This window comes from Ovis canadensis, chromosome 2 (assembly GCF_042477335.2).
Source record: "Ovis canadensis isolate MfBH-ARS-UI-01 breed Bighorn chromosome 2, ARS-UI_OviCan_v2, whole genome shotgun sequence".
Taxonomy (NCBI): Eukaryota; Metazoa; Chordata; class Mammalia; order Artiodactyla; family Bovidae; genus Ovis; species Ovis canadensis.
Window position 1 is genome coordinate 240,940,471 of NC_091246.1, and position 16,428 is coordinate 240,956,898.

The 16,428-nt window shown below is 47.6% G+C and overlaps 1 protein-coding gene across 4 annotated transcripts in view; it reads right to left on the minus strand.

Annotated features, from left to right (window-relative positions):
• The window catches only part of TMEM39B (transmembrane protein 39B), a 19,404-nt gene continuing 2,976 nt past the window's right edge, over nt 1-16,428 (minus strand). For 2 of the 4 annotated variants that reach the window (XM_069578754.1, XM_069578753.1), the window contains 6 exons: nt 15,881-15,964; nt 15,420-15,574; nt 7,587-7,923; nt 5,880-6,067; nt 2,042-2,162; nt 1-445 (listed from right to left, as the gene is read on the minus strand). In XM_069578754.1, coding sequence (XP_069434855.1) covers nt 203-445; nt 2,042-2,162; nt 5,880-6,067; nt 7,587-7,923; nt 15,420-15,574; nt 15,881-15,964 — 1,128 coding nt within the window. In that variant the 3' untranslated portion in view covers nt 1-202. Of the gene's footprint in view, nt 446-2,041; nt 2,163-5,879; nt 6,068-7,586; nt 7,924-15,419; nt 15,575-15,880; nt 15,965-16,078; nt 16,162-16,428 lie in introns of all 4 variants that reach the window. The other 2 variants (XM_069578755.1, XM_069578756.1) reach the window with 2 other exon arrangements.

Genomic DNA, 16,428 nt, shown 5'->3' on the forward strand with positions numbered 1-16,428 from the left:
TTATTGGGAGTATAAAAATAGGAATTTTTTTCCTCATAATCACATCAATTATCAAAGAAAGAAACAGTATGTAACAAAAATACAAAGCTCTGGTGGATTTTTTTTGTTTTTGTTTTTGCCCCTCACCCATCCCTCCCATACAGCTACTTCCCAGGGAGCCCCTGGCTGAAGCCTGAATGCTGTCCCTGGGTCGTCCTGGGGCTCAGGAAAACCGGTGGTCTAGGTCCCTCTGGGAGTTGGCCGAGTACGAGTAGGCCTTGCCCAATACCAGGCGGTCCCGCAGCAGCTTGAAGAAGGCGTAGTAGTTGCTGAAGAGGATTAGCGCCAGTGAGATGGTCTGGTGCCACTTGTCGGAGGACATTAAGGAGTATAGCTGGTAGACGATGACTGCGCCCTCCAGCAGCAAAAGGATGTTCAGGATCCGCAGGGGTTTGCTGAAAAAGAACTACCCAGGAAGAGAGTAGGCATGGACTGGAAAGTAGGCTCCAGAAATCTGCCTCTTGGATGGGGGTTCTGGGTGGCCAATGAAGGGGTCAAACTCTTGGGGCCCCATGCAGACTTGGGTGGGGAGTCGGACTTCATGGGGTTGGGTATGGACCTTGTCACCTATCTGCCTTTATTTGTGGGCCACTGCCTCCCTGGGACTTCTCGGTGGCCCACTGGTTAAAAACTCCACCTTCCAATGCAGGGGGCATGGGTTTGATCTGTAGTCAGAGAACTAAGGTCCCACATTCTGTGGGTACAGCTAAAAAAAAAAAAAAGATGACTACTGCTTCCTACATAGTTGTTTAAGATCCTGATCAACTTCTACCTTTTCTCAGAACCTTTTCTTGAGAGGTCTGGCTTGTCCTATCAAACTTTTTCTGGTTGAAAAGCAGTATGTGACCTTCTGGGTACTGTCAGGCCTGAACAATGTAGCATTTTATGACAGAGACATGTAAAGTTATTATAGACTCCACAGCCTGAGTCCTTTACTACAGCATGTGCAGCATTCCTCAGCTAGGCCAGAAGCTTCCAGGGAACATGGGCACATATCACTCTTACCTGACGTGCACAGGGCAAGGTAGAATACAGAGGACTAAGAAAAACTTTCTGATCAATTGAAAGAATGATCAACATCCAGGGATCATGATTCTGCAGGGGCCAAGGTACCTACACCTCAAGAGCTAATGACAGGATGGGAGGAGGAGTGGCAAGGAACAGGAGCCCAGGAGACCAGCAAGCCAGGCTCAGCTCTGTACCCGGCAGCTGCAGGACCTTGGGCAGGTACCCTTCCTGTCTGGACCTCAGGTTTCTCTACTGGGAAATAAAGAGATGAGACCAGACCTATGGTTTTTCAAACTGTGTTCCTTGGAGCCCCAGGTTCCAGGGGGGTCTTTTAGGAGCTACTGGAGTATTGAGCGGGACGTAAAGGGAGTTCCAACCCTTTCAAGCAGAGCTGCACTGTGAGGTCCTATATACTGAACTTTAGTTTGACTGTGTTGGAAGAAAGGATTCTGACAGTAAAATAAGTAAATGAAATTCACCAGCCTAGATGATTTTGAGCAGCCCTTTTCATTGTGCTGAGTCTGTGAGTTAATACCAGTAATTCCCAGGTTTCTCAGTAAGGCATCCTTGGAACAAGTTAAACTCTCTGAGTCAATTTCAATACCTGAAAACTGGGATAGCCCAGGTACTTCTCTCTTACACAGGGTTCTTTCTGATGAAGCCTGAATGGGAGGGTTCATGGGGAGTGCTGACCACAGGGCCTGGCACACAGTAAGAATGATGACTGTAAGGGTTTTCACCACCAGGAACCCCTCCTTTCATTGTATTACCTTCTCCATCCAAAGTTTTCAAAGATCTGGTACCAAGTGTGCTGTAGTGACAAGGGGTCATCTGTATGACTGTCCTTGTGCACTGCACGGGTGCACTCTCTTATTTTAGATTTGGGAGCTATGGAAACTAGCCTTCTCTTGCTATGACATCACCTTCCTGCCCAGCTGACCCTCCTGCCCTCTAGATCAGGCACCACCCCTCCTTCCCACTGGAGGAGACTCACGTGGAACCGGAAGTGGGAGACGTCAGAGGGAATGGCCACGTTGTAGTGGCCCACTGCTTTGTAGACGTTCTTGCTGTGCTTCACCAGCACTCCCTGTGGCCACATGCATTCTTCAGTCCACCTGGAGGCACAGACCAACAGAGCTCCTTATGTCCAGCTCACCCACAAGAGGAGATGCGGACAGACTGGGCATGGGGGAACCACCAGGGCTCTACTCTCATTTCTGTCGCGTAGATACAATGACTTTCCTTTTCTGGGTCTTAGCTGCCTCTTCGGAGAAGGCAATGGCACCCCACTCCAGTACTCTTGCCTGGAAAATCCCATGGACAGAGGAGCCTGCTAGGCTGCAGTCCATGGGGGTCACTGAGGGTCGGACATGACTGAGTGATTTCACTTTCACTTTTCACTTTCATGCAGTGGAGAAGGAAATGGCAACCCACTCCAGTGTTCTTACCTAGAGAATCCCAGGGACGGGGGAGCCTGGTGGGCTGCCATCTATGGGGTCACACAGACTGGGACACGACTGAAGTGACTTAGCAGCAGCAGCAGCTGCCTCTTCTGTAAAATGGGTTAAGAATCGCTAGAAACTCATTGCACTGGAATCAGAAGATTTAGGGCTGACATTCATGTCTCTGACAGATTTCAAAAAAACCCTTTTCCCTCTTCCCTGGGGTCATTTTCTTCATCTAGCCTCCTGTCAGCCTCACTTCTAGCCTCTAGGCATTCCACTGCACAACTGCCCAAGTGGTCTTTGTAAAATACCAAGATGAGCCTGACTAGTTTCTCCTCAAAACCCTCTGAAGGCTTGCCGGTGCCCTTGGAGTCAAGCCCCGAGGGTGTGTTCTGGCCTCCGAGGCCCTGTAAGGCCTTCCATGACCCGCACCACACAGCGCCTGCTCAAGCCACCCAGAACTGCCTCTAGTTCCTCCAGCATACCTGACTGCTCCTCTCTCCCCATCAATGTGCTCCCTCTAGCTGCCATGCCCTTCCTGACACCTTATCCTTCTGGCAGGCTCTATGCTGCTGCTGCTGCTAAGTCGCTTTAGTCTTTTCTTTTTTTTTTTTTTTTTTATGTTGGCCTTGTTTCTTTCACAAGACCTCCAAAAATTAGGGGTGTTGGCTTCCTCTTAGAGACCCCATGGACTGCAGTCCACCAGGCTCCTCCGTCTATGGAATTTTCCAGGCAAGAGCACTGGAGTGGGGTGCCATTGCCTTCTCCGGCAGGCTCTATGTCATCTTTCAAAACCCAATATCCTTCAGAAAGTCTTTGTCAAACTCCCCACAGAGTTCAGCATCTTTGAAATGGTTTCTGAAGCTACTGCTATTGGTCCACTTTCTCCAATGTGTTGTCATTATTTATTTCCCTGTATCCCTCACTAGTCTGGGAGGACTGAAGGGAAGGGATGGCGACCAGTTCATGTCTGTGTCCTCAGAGCATGTCTGTGTCCTCAGAGCATGCCACACAAGAGGCCTGGCACAGAGAGGCCCCCACAGGGCATGTGAAGAAGGTTGTGAGACCACTGAATTTTCTTCCATTGTTCTTTGAGATCTCCCAGAAACTCCAAAGGGTCCCGGGCCAGTTAACTGAGAATCACTGTCTCCAAGAAGCTCAATCTCATTGAGCTATTGATTCTTTCATTTAAAATACAGTTACCATGTTATTTCTCAGGTTTGATCCCTGGGTTGGGAAGATTCCCTGGAGAGGGAAATGGCAACCAGTTCCGGTATTCTAATCTGGAAAATCCCATGGACAGAAGAGCCTGGAGGGCTACAGTCTAAGGGGCCACAAAAGAGTCAAGACACAATTGAGGGCGTGCACACACACCCATGTCATCTGTAATAAAATGGATGAAACTCACAGAGAATTTGCAGAATGAAAGAAGCTGGGCCCAAGAACATCTACTGATTTACTTTATGTGAAATTGTAGAACAGAGAAAACTAGCCTATGGTGAAATGAAATGAAAGATGGTTGCCAGAGAGAGGGGGTCCTTGGGAAGGGCCAGGAGGAATTTTCTGATTCTTTTCTGATCGGCTGAAATTTTCTGATAGGCTAGAAATGTTCTGTATCTTGATAGGGATGGGTTACATGGTGTGTATGCCTTTCATCAAAACTCAAAGAACTGTGCACTTTTTAACACTTAAACATTTCAACTGTGTGGAAATTTTACCTTAAAAAAACACAATAAAACAACTATACACAAAAAACACAAAAGATCTGCTGTGGACCAATCACAAGCCAGGCATTTTGCCAGGAGTGAGGAGATGGCCAAGTGCTTGACAGACAAGGACCCTGACCTCCAAGAGCTTTAGTCCTGGAATGATGGGCAAGTGACCAAGCAAACACAGCAGAAAGTATTAGGTGCAATGCTCACAGTTCTGTGCGGGTGGGGGAGGCAGAGCAGGGACACTGAGCCTGTCCTGGAGGGGGTCAGGAAAAGGGCTCCTGGAGGAAGCCACGTGCAAGACGATGAATAAGAATTAAGCAGGAACGGAAAGTTGGAAAGGCCATTCGAGGCAAAACACGTATCAAATTCAAAAGCCTGGGTACAGGAAGTACAGACAGAATTTGAGGATCTGAAGAGACTGGGACTGGCTGGAGCAGAAGATAAGTCGGGTTAGGGGGAGAAATGGGGCAGAAAAGGCTGGCAGGAGCCAGTTCATCATGAGATGCCACGTGAAGGAGCTTGGATCTTACCTGTAGATCATGGTGAGCCATGGACAGGTTTATCCTTGTATTTAGCCATGTACTATCATTCTCTTTCACCCTCCTCTCAGAACCTTAAGCTAAGCCAAGCCCTACTTTGGCCCATTTTGCAATACCCATCTGCTTTCTGGACCACCTGGATAGAGGAGGGACCTTGACTGGCACGGAGGGCCAATATCAGGAGCCTGAGCCTCTGTGGCCTCCCTCTACAAACCCATCTAGGGGCCTCTTCTCTGCCAGGCCTCGTGATGTGAGGCCTGATGTGATACAGGGGTGGTCCCAGCCTCGAGAAGCTTCCAGTCTAATGGGGGAATACAGACAGAAAAATTAGCATTACTGGGGTGAAAATACTATGAAGAAGGGCTGTAGAAATGCTAAGCACCAGGAAGGAGGGACCAGGCTGAGGGGAGGACAGCCCAGCCCCTCAGGGCTCCTGAGCGCAGTGACATTGGCCTCTGCTCTGAGTCCAGTGCCATCCTGCAGCTGGGCCTCTTTTACCCCACTCAACCTAACCCTGTGTACATGCTTATCACGCGCACCTGCCAGTGTACTCCTCAAGGGGTCTCATCTCAGCTCTTGCCTCCTGCGGCTCTACTTCCCAGGCCAGGTTATGTCATCAACGAACACAGCACCATATCCTGTTAACCAAACTAAGGTTTCTTTAAGGCACACCTTGGAATGGGCCCCTCCACTGTTCAAAACCATCATAGCTCCCCTCTGCCTAGAGGTCAAAGTCCAAGTTCCTTTGTCCAATACACAGCACCAAGCCTGGGACGGATGAGGTAGATGCAACGCTTGCTGAAAGAACAGATGAGCCAATGACTGGATGGATGAGTGAGTGGAAGGAGGGAAGTAACAAATGAATGAGCACATCAGCCAAGCAGTGAGTACGTAAGTCAGCAAATGAGAAAGTCAACGAGTCTAGGAATTTACTACCTGCTCCCTTCCTATCTCCAAGACACTGCAAGGTACCCAGCAACAGGGGGCATGGCCTTCCTGGGCCCTGCCATATTCTACTCTGGCTATGAGGCTTAGCATACAAGACATGCTCAGTAACTATTTGCTGGCTGACTGAATGAGCTGATGGCAAGGGCGGGGTGGGGCTGGGGTTAAGCAGAGAAGGGCAGACTCACGGGTGCTGCAGCACGTTGGAGCACAGCGCCGGGTCCACCTTCTGCCAGCAGCCCAGGTGGGCAGCGGCCTTGTGCAGCAGGTCACAGTAGCTGGCAGGCAGCAGGTGCTGCATGAGGATCACCGAGGTGCTGATGGACACCAGCAGGAAGAGCTCGCAGGACCAGCGCTTGTCATAGTAATGTGTGTTCTGGAGGCAGCGGGAGGTGAGTGAGACCACAGACACCCGTAACGGCCTCACGCCATCCCCTTCCCTGACTCCCTCTTTCCTCGGAGATCAGGACAGCCCCAGACAGACCTCAGGGTGCCCTGACACCAAAGATCAAACACCTAACAAAGGCAGCTTAATCATGGGCTTAAACCCTGAGCCCACTACTCAGCTTTCTCTTCTTTTGGGGGCGGGGGGTAAGAAATAGATCTATTTAGAGAGAAATACACTTCACAGAGTGTGGGCCAACCTAGAAGGCAAGAGTCCTCAGTTTTCTACAGAGAAAAATTACTCTCACTCTGAGCCAGAGACCAGGTCCTGGGATTCAACAGAAATGAGCTCAAATCTTGGCTCGCTGCTTAGTCACTATGTGACCTTGGGCAAGTCACTTTACTTCTCTGCAGTCTAGTTGCCTCATCTGGCAAATGAGGACAAGAGTAGCCACCTCTGAGAGGCGTGAGGAGGATACTACTACTCAAGAAAGCTCTAGCATTTTGCCCAACAGACGTGACGTCTTCTCAACCCCCAATCCATCAGTGCAGCCCATCTTGGGAAAAATGTGACGAGCCGGCTAGGGATGTGCCTTCCCAGAAGGCGGCACAAGCCAGAGCGGGAGCATAGGCTTTTGGAGTCACCCAGATCTGGATGAATCTGGCTTTTGGACTTAATGATAGAGTGGGATGCTGTGACGTGCCTGGGCCGAAACAGCCACACTGGAATACAAAGTGACTCCTTTCTGTTTTCAAGTATCATGAACAACCATGCTGCGTGCCCCTCACTGGCTGGGTGACCTTGTGTGGGCCATGTTCATTCGGCAAGCCTAGTTTTTTCCACTCTGAAATGGAGGCATTTGGGATTGACATGTATGTCTTGCTATATATTTAAAATGGATAACCCTCAAGGCCCTACTGTGCAGCACAGGGAACTCTGCTCAATGTTACATGGCAGCCTGGACAGGAGGGGAGTTTGGGAGAGAAGGGATACATGTGCATGTATGGCTGAGTCCCTTTGCTGTCCCCCTGAAATGGTCGTGTCATTGTTAATCTGCTATGCTACTGCTAAGTCGCTTCAGTCGTGTCTGACTCTGTGCGACCCCATAGACGGCAGCCTACCAGGCTCCTCCGTCCCTGGGATTCTCCAGGCAAGAACACTGGAGTGGGTTGCCATTTCCTTCTCCAATGCATGCATGCATGCTAAGTCGCTTCAGTCGTGTCCGACTCTGCGACCCCATGGACAGCAGCCCACCAGGCTCCTCTGTCCACAGGATTCTCTAGGCAAGAATACTGGAGTGGGTTGCCATTTCCTTCTCCCTAATACAAAAGAAAAAGTTTAAAAAATATATAAATAAATAAAAGGGAGGCAGTAGTCACTCCGGCCCTCGAGAGAACAGATGGGAATCTCATCAAGAGCAGCAGCCTCGTTTCTGCAAGCAGGAGGGCTCCTGGAGGCAGCAGGAGGGGTCCCGGGCAGACCCCTCCTCTCCCTGCACTAAGCTACGCACCTTCACGAACCAGACCGGCACAAAGGCCACGTAATAGGCGCTCAGCATGGCGCTGACCAGCACCTCCTTCATGCGCCAGTTGAAGTCCATCTTGAGGAACTCCACCTCGCTGCGGATGAGGCTGGGCGACAGGCAGCAGGCGTGCGTGGGCATGGCATCGGGGCCATACAGCTGCTTCGTGTGCTGCTTCCACGTCTCCTTCAGTGTCAGCAGGTAGTCCCGGCTCCGCGCCAGGCCACTAACCGCCTCCCGGGGACCCATGGAGGCCATGTGGCTGAAGAGGTTTGTCTTGCGGAGGTCACAGTTCAGCTGCAGGAACGGAATGTACATCCCAAACCTGCTGGGGAAGACAGTGGTCAGGGCAGGCCTGGCCATGGGCCAGGATCCCAACCCTTAACCACCCAGGGAATCTTCTTTCCTCCCTGGGCTTTAGCTCTCCTGGCTGCTCCGAGGGGAGTTCTACCAGTCCTTAAAGCTATCCAGCCTCCCAGCCAGTGATCAGTCATTCAACACCCGTGTTAGCTCTGCACACGGAACAAGCCCTGTATGGAGTGGCGGGAATACGGTAGGAGGCAAGACCCGAGTCTCAGCCCTCCGAGTCTACTGCTGTCCAGCAGGAGTCATGATATCACTCATTCCCTGGGCACATCCTGAGCTCCAGACGCTGCACTAAGTGCTTTACACGCACTCTCTTCTGTTTCTCCTAACTCTGTGTTAGGGACTCTTATTTTGTGCCCTTTTCAGCAGAGGAAGCTGTGGTTCAGAGAGGTGGAGGAGTGGCTTTGGAAAAGTCACACAGTTAGTAAGGAAGTTATAGAGCTGGGGTTCAAATCTGGAACTGTCTGGTACCCGAGATCAAGACAGACACTCAACAAACACTAAAAGCAATTCATTAACTAAAAATGTACATGGTACCACAAAAGAGAGGTAGATGTGGCCAAGGATGCCTATAAGGGCAGCTCTTAAGTTTACAGAGGGGGACAGTTCAGGAACAGTATTTGTTGTGTGTCTATTATGTACTAGGCACTGAAATAGGCCCTTAAACAGTATAAACTCCCTCTGAGGCTTAAGTTAAGGGATGGAGTGTGTGGCTAATATAATTTAAGGAGGAAATTAGACGACTCATAGCTAGGAAGAGTAGATAACTAAAGCAGGTAAGTGCCAGGCACAGCACATGGAACGTCCTTATAGGTTCTCTTTACAGGCATTCGTTTTAGCTTATGCTACGCTACATCGCTTCAGTCGTGTTGGACTCTTTGCAACCCTGTGAACTATAGGCTACCAGGCTCCTCTGTCGATGGGACTCTTCAGGCAAGAATACTGGAGCCATGCCCTTCTCCAGGGGATCTTCCCAACTCAGGGACAGAACCCACGTCTCATTATGTCCCCTGTATTGGCAGGCAGGCTCTTTACTAGTGCCGCCTGGGAAGCCCTTAGGGCCTCTCAGTTTCCCCAGGTCCTCAGACAGCTCCAGAAGGGTCCCTGGGCTGCCACCAGGAGCTACAGCCAATGAAAATTCTACTTTTTCTTATCTATAGTAATGTTCTCTTCCTTTATTCTGAACTTCCAAGGGGGGATATAGTGTTCTTAGGCACTCACATAATTAGCCTCTTTGGGTTTTTGCTTTCTGATCTATCTAATGGGAATGCTACTACTTTCCCTGCATTAAGATTCAAGTAAGATAACAGATAGGGCTTGCCTGGTGGCTCAGATGGTAAAGAATCCACCTGCAATGTGAGAGACCTAGGTTCAATCCCTGGGTTGGGAAGATCCCCTGGAGAAGGGCATGGCAACCCACTTCAGTATTCTTTCCTGGAGAATCCCCATGGACAGAGGAGCCTGGCAGGCTGCAGTCCATGGGGTCGCAAACAGTTGGACATGACTGAGCGACTAAGCACAGCACAGCATTAGTTAACAGAGAATTTTGGTCAAGAGCATAATCTTTGGGATCAAACAGGCCAGTGTTAAAACCCCAGCTCTGCCACTTACTAGTGCTATGATTTAGGACAAACTATATAACCTCTCGGAGAAGGCAATGGCACCCCACTCCAGCACTCTTGCCTGGAAAATCCCATGGATGGAGGAGCCTCGTGGGCCGCAGTCCATGGGGTCGCTAAGAGTCGGACATGACTGAGTGACTTCACTTTCACTTTTCACTTTCATGCACTGGAGAAGGAAATGGCAACCCACTCCAGTGTTCTTGCCTGGAGAATCCCAGGGACGGGGGAGCCTCATGGGCTGCCGCCTATGGGGTCGCACAGAGTTGGACACGACTGAAGCGACTTAGCAGCAGCAGCAGCATATAACCTCTATGAGCCTCGGTTTCCTTAACTTGCTTTAATTGACATAGCTTGTACTGATTCTCTATTATGCTAATGTTTTCATAAATACTCTTTAATTGTTAATCTTCGTAACAATGCCCAGCATGGTGTCTGGCCCAGAGTAGAAGAGCAGTACAATTTTGTTTAGAAAAGAAAGAGGCCAGTGATTCTGTGGGACAGAAAAGAACACTGAAATGGGATTCCCAAAGCACTCCTCAGGATACTCGGTGGGAATGAGGGGGTGGGCACCTACACGAACACACAAGGGCTCAGACTCCAACTTAAGGACAAGTACTTAAGAACTGTCCTGGCTTTGCCGCTAAGAAGTGCAGATACAATTACATTGTTTGATAACAGCTAATGGCTGCTCTGACAGGTCAAAAGTTAGAAACATCTTCACATGCATTCTCTTTCATCCTCTCCATCCAAGATGTGACAGTATCCATGTAGAAAGTAAATAAAGAAAAGTAGAAAATAAATCCATATCAGCAAAAAGGACGGGAGTGGGGGTTATCAGTACATAACTGATTCTGACAAACTTAGATGGCAGATGGAAGCATGTTGACAAATGACGCAGTCATCGTCTGCAGCAGCATGTCCAACAGAAACATGAGAGTCACATATATACTTTTACATTTTCTAGTAGCCATGTTGAAATAAGAATTAACTTTATACTCTTTTATTTAACCTAATATATACAAAATATTGTCATTTCAACATATAAAATGAGTATTTGTGATATATATGAGATATTTTACTTCCTTTTTGTTTTTTTGTGCTAAGTCTTCAGAATCTGGAGTATATTTTACACCAATAGTACATTTCAATTAAAACTAGCCTATTTTAAATGTTTAATAACAATAGGCAGCTAGAAATTACTAAACTAGATAGTGTAGGGCTAGATTCGTCATGAGAGGGCTACGCTGCGGGCAGGAGCTGATCTGTCTAGAGTGACCCAGCAGAGACTGGCTTGAAGTGGGCACCTTTGATCGAGGGTAGAAGTGAGAAGCAGGGCTGAACAAACTGGATTAAAAACAATCTGTATTCATGAGTCATTCCCTTTATTCTCCTACACAACTTATACAACCCGTCCTGAAAAATTCTTCCCTAAAGAAACTGAATAAACTGGGAATTGAGGTCTTCAGTGGGGGCATTCCAGAGTAATACCTCTCTTCCCTTTCTCGACTATGGGGGCCCATAGCCTAACAACTAGCACCTTACTCACTGGTCCTAAAGCAAAGTATACCAGCCAGTGTGCCCTGCCCACATACTCAGAACTCTCAGTCAAACCTCCCATTCAGGTATACAATGGCAGAGAGAGAAAAAAATGCATTCCAAGCTACTCAGTCCTCAACTTTAAAAAATTTTCCTTCCGGTAAGAAGTGGATTTATTTAGAGAAAAACACTCCACAGACAGAGTGTGGGTCATCTCAGTAGGCAAGATCAGCCTCCACTCTTAATTGTAACCAGACAACCAAAGAAAGTAACTATACTTAGCAAACTAGCAGCATGAAACAGGAAAGCTGATTCAGTGGAAGGACAAAATTGAAGGGACACAAGAGATTTTAAAACCAAGAACAGAATGCTATGAGAAAAGATCAATCAGAAAACAGAGAGGCCTCAGAGATGAAAAATAAGATTGCCGAAAAAAATCCCAATAAAAAAGCTGGAAGATAAAGTTGAGAAAATCCCCCTAAAGGCAAAGTAAAGAGAGAGAAAGACAGCTAGAGAAAGAGAGAGAAATCAAGAGGGGAGGGAGGAAAGGAGAGGAAGAAAGGGAGAGAGATGAAAGGTATGACGGACAGTGTAAGAGAAACAGATGACCAATCTATGAGGTCTACCATCCGATGAAGAGAAGTCTTAGAACAGAAAAAAATGGAAGGGGAGATATTATCAAAGAAATAGTAGAAGACAATTTCCCTGACTTGAAGAGACATCCAAACCTCAGGGTTAAAAAAGTCCTAAAGTACTGATAAGATGGAACGACAAAAGCGCCACATCAGACACATTCTTGTGAAATTTCAAATAATAAAAAGATAAACAGAATATTCTTAAAAAGCTTTTAGAAAGGAAAAAAACAAGTCTTCTCCAAAGTAACTGGAATCAAACTAGCATCAGATTTCTCATTAGAAACACTGGCTGCTAGAGACAATGGAGCAACATCTTCAAAATTCTAGAGAATATGAATTTGAACTTGAAAATCTATATTAGGCCAAACCATCAATCAAGTATGAGGGCAGAATAAAGATATTTTTAGACATGCTAGGAAAAGAATGTATATACCTCCCACATACCCCTTGTTAAGGAAATTACCTGGTGATAATGCACTCCAACAAAATAAGTGAGAAAACCAAGAAAGAGGAAGACATGGGATCCAGGAGACAGCAGATCCAACCCAGAAGGGCAGTGAAGGAAAGTCCCAGGCTGAGAGCTGTACAGCAGGCCTAAAGAGCAGCCACTCCAGACTGGAGCAGGAGGATGGAGGGCTCCAGGAGGGATGTCTCTGGAGGGAAATATGGACTCTAGGCAACAGGTAGCATGACTGACAGGCTGGATAAACTTGAGGATACGTTGAAGGCCCATCATTCTTTTGTCAAGGAGAAAAAATAAAGGCAATTAGAAACCCCAAGAAAAATAACAGCTATATGAGAAAGTTACAATCTAAATATGAAGCAAACTAAAATGTGGCATTATTTTAAGCAATTGATGGACATGTAAGGAAAGAGAAACCATTTGCCCTTGACACTAGGAACATTCTTTTTTTAAGAGGCCCAAGATTAGAATTCAGGAACTACAGAGAAAGAATATCTTTCTATGCACACTACTCAGTCCTGCAGTGAATAACAGCTTCATACTCATAAAAATATCAAGGCCACTTATTGGTTTTTAATCTTTAGAATTAGCCCAAAGAATGGAAGACGTAAACATGGCTATGTAGGAGAATGTGAATGTCAAATGTGACAACAGAGTACAGCTGCCAGGAAGTGATAGGAGGAAGAGGGGAGGAAAAGAATTGATGGGTAGGGCTCTGAACACAATAATCTTACATCACGGGATTAAGACACTGACTACTGCTGATGGAATAAAAAATACTGACACTCATATTATTGAAAAAGAGGACCAATAGGAAACTGAAAATAATAATAATTGTCAAATACTAGGAACAGCATAGATAGAAGGTGAACTAAACCTTCAACTGTCATTGCAGGAAATTGATGGACATGTGCATGTAGGGGTGTGTACGTGTGTGTGTGTTGTGTGTGTGTGTGTGGTATGCTTGTATATAAAGAACATTCATTTCCAGGATATATAAGAAACCAGAAACACTGGCGGTTATCCCTCAGAAGGGAAACTGGGGAGTAGCTGGGAAAGAGGAGTCAAAGGAAGGATCTATCATTCTACATTCTTTTATACATTTTGCAATTTTAATGATGTAAACCTATTACCCCACTATAAAATCAATCAATAAATATTTAAAGAAATAAACAAAAGCACATTAGGACATTAGAATTATGGAAGTGACTAAAAAAACACTTAAAACCAGAAACTGTGAAAGAGGTTGCCTATGAGAAGTGGGACTAAAAATCTGGAGGGTAGAGTTAAAGGTTGTTTTCCATCATAAGTTGTTTTCAGCTGCACTGCATGGCTTGCAGGCTCTTAGTTCCTCAAATAGGGATCGAACCTGTGCCCTTGGCAGTGAAATTGAAGTCCTAACCACTGGACCACCAGGGAATTCCCATCATCAGCAGCTTTTTAGCACTACTGGATTTGATCATACATTATATATACTTGTCTCATATTAATACAAACTCAAAAAGTTAAATAATATAAAATAAAGCAAAACATGAACACTGGGTAACATTTGAGTAGTGTCCAGAAAGGGCTGAATTACGGCAATTTTTAACATTTCTTTCAGTACAACCCTGGAGGACCATTTGTTAGTATCTATCTATAATGTAAAGCATGCATTTTGGTGCAGTAATTCTACTTTTGGGAATCTGCTATACAGAAATATTGAATAAATGTGCAAAGATGTATGGAGAAGAATGTTCCCTGCCTCACTGTTTTCAACAGAGAAAAGCTAGAAACAACTCAAAAATCCACCAATAGAATACAAAGCAAAACACACAGTGCAAAGTCTATTCAATGGAATACTGTGAAGTAAAGAAGTGAAGTCGCTCAGTCGTATCCGACTCTTTGCGACCCCATAGACTGTAGCCTACCACTCTCCTCCATCCATGGGATTTTCCAGGCAAGAGTACTGGAGTGGGTTGCCATTTCCTTCTCCGGAGGCTCTTCTCAACCCAGGGATTGAACCCGGGTCTCCTGCATTGTCGGCAGACGCTTTACCGTCTGAGCCACCAGGGAAGTCCTATGGAATACTATGAGGCCATTAAAAAAATGAGACAGACCTATATATAGTGCCACGGAAAAATATCCACCTTTTATGACCGTGTGAAAATGTAATAAATTATATAATATCATGCATAGGGATTAATCCCATTTCTGTTTTTAAAAAACGTATGTGTGTGTACTTGCACAGGAAAAATGTGGAAGGACACACTGCAAAATACAGTTTTCTAGAGGACTGAGATTATGTGGGATTTTCATTTTCTATGTTAAAAGCCTCTATAAAGTTTAATACTTTTATATGATACACATATCTCTGACAATTAAAACCCAGTTATAACTGAAGCAAGTGTGACTGGGCTCCGATCATGACAGTGCCCTTTTGGTCATGCAGGGGAGAGAGAGAGGAGTTTCCCAGGGAATAGAGATGGACTGGCCTGAAGAAGTTCATGATCTAGAAAGCCCAGGGGTTGGGAAATGACTGTGAATGCCCCGGCAGCCAGGAGCCTGCCCCAGGAACAGCCAGGGTGGAGATCTTGCCAAAGCTCTCCCCAATTCCAGGCCAGGAAGGGGCAGGCCTGGACTTCTCCCAGAAACTGTCTTCCCATCCTCAACTATCTGGGTTCTTGCAAGACGGAGGAAGAGGGTGAGCAAAGTAGACACAAAGACAGACATACAGATATGTTTGTGAAGACACACATGCACGCACACACACGCTTCATTCACAGACGTCCACACAGAAACACGCACACACACACAGATGTGTGCATGCACACAGACCTGGGGGAGGCACCGAGAGGTTACACAAACACCAAGACGCACAAAGAAACAGAAAGAAACAGAGAAAGAGGAAAGAAGAGAGAGCAAGACGAAGCCTGTGCAACCCTGCTCTGGAGCTGCGGGCGACACACCCAGATCTGAGCCCCCTTCTGACCTCGCCTTCAATGGCACCTTGGGGAAATTAGGCCTGCCGGCTCAGTTTCTGCTCCTGCAAAAAAAGGGTAATCATCCTAGTCTCAGGGTGATGCTATCGGACAGTGTGAGAAGGTTCTGTCGCTGCCTGCGTGTCAGCTGGGCACAGGGGGCCCGGGGCCCAGCAACTCTTGGGGCAGAGGTCAGGAGCAGGTGCTGGGCAGTGAGGGGTGAAGTGACGGGTACTCACGGATAGCAGAGGAACAGGAGGTTCAGGAAGGAGTAGGTCCTGAAGAGGTGAATGAGGGAGCGGCACAGACTCCAGCCTGTTGCCGTGAGAACGGTGAAACGGGTGAGGAACAGCAGGATGGAGCGAAAGAGGGTGACCTTCCCCCTCTGAGAAGCCTGGGTCAGGGGAGATAGGACGGGATGGGGCCTTGGATGGAGGTCATGGGGGCTGTGCCCAAATCCCACCCAGCATGGCCCATGATTCCCTCCCCTGCAGGGTGGGCAGAACCTGTCATGGCAAATCCTTTCCCTGGACGCCCAGAAAACTCCAAGAGCCAACAGGATGAACACTCTTCAGCCGAGTTCAAAGGGAGCCCCCAAGGAAAGGCCTCAGGGATCAAGGGCTGGGAATGCCTCCGTGGTGCCCCCAGCGGGTAAAGGGGAGTCCCAACGTCCCCAGGCCAGCCTCTGGGACCCAATCACCTCCTTCACGATGGACCCAATGAAGCGGCGGCCCAGAACGATGGTGGTCACCATTAGCAAGTTGAAGTCGATCAGGTGGAAATTCTGTCGGGGGCAGAGGCTGGGGTTCACGTGGGCCCCCTGCCCATATGTGGGCTTTTCATGAGCCCACCTCCCCCTGCCCAGTCCTTTCCATTGGGACTGTCCCCACTCTCTGACCTTCACAGGCCTCCAGCTGAGTCAGACCAGGAAAATACCTAGAGGAGTGGAACAGGACCCAGAGGAGGGAAGTGGGACAGTCCCTGGAGACAAGAGAGTGGCGTGTGAGCCCTCCTGCTCTGCTCACCCAGCCCCTGCCCCGCTCCTGCACAGAGCTCATTCCTCTCCTTGAAATAACCATGTATGCCTGCTCCCCCACAGGACTTAAGACTCTGTGCTCCTTGACACAGAATCTGAGTCAGATTCATCTCTGCTGCCCTTACGGTGTGTAGAGTGGTGCTGAGCACATCGGGGTGAGTGTTCAGATGTCATCGGTTCCTTTTACACCTCCCATGCCCAGTGTGAGGCCA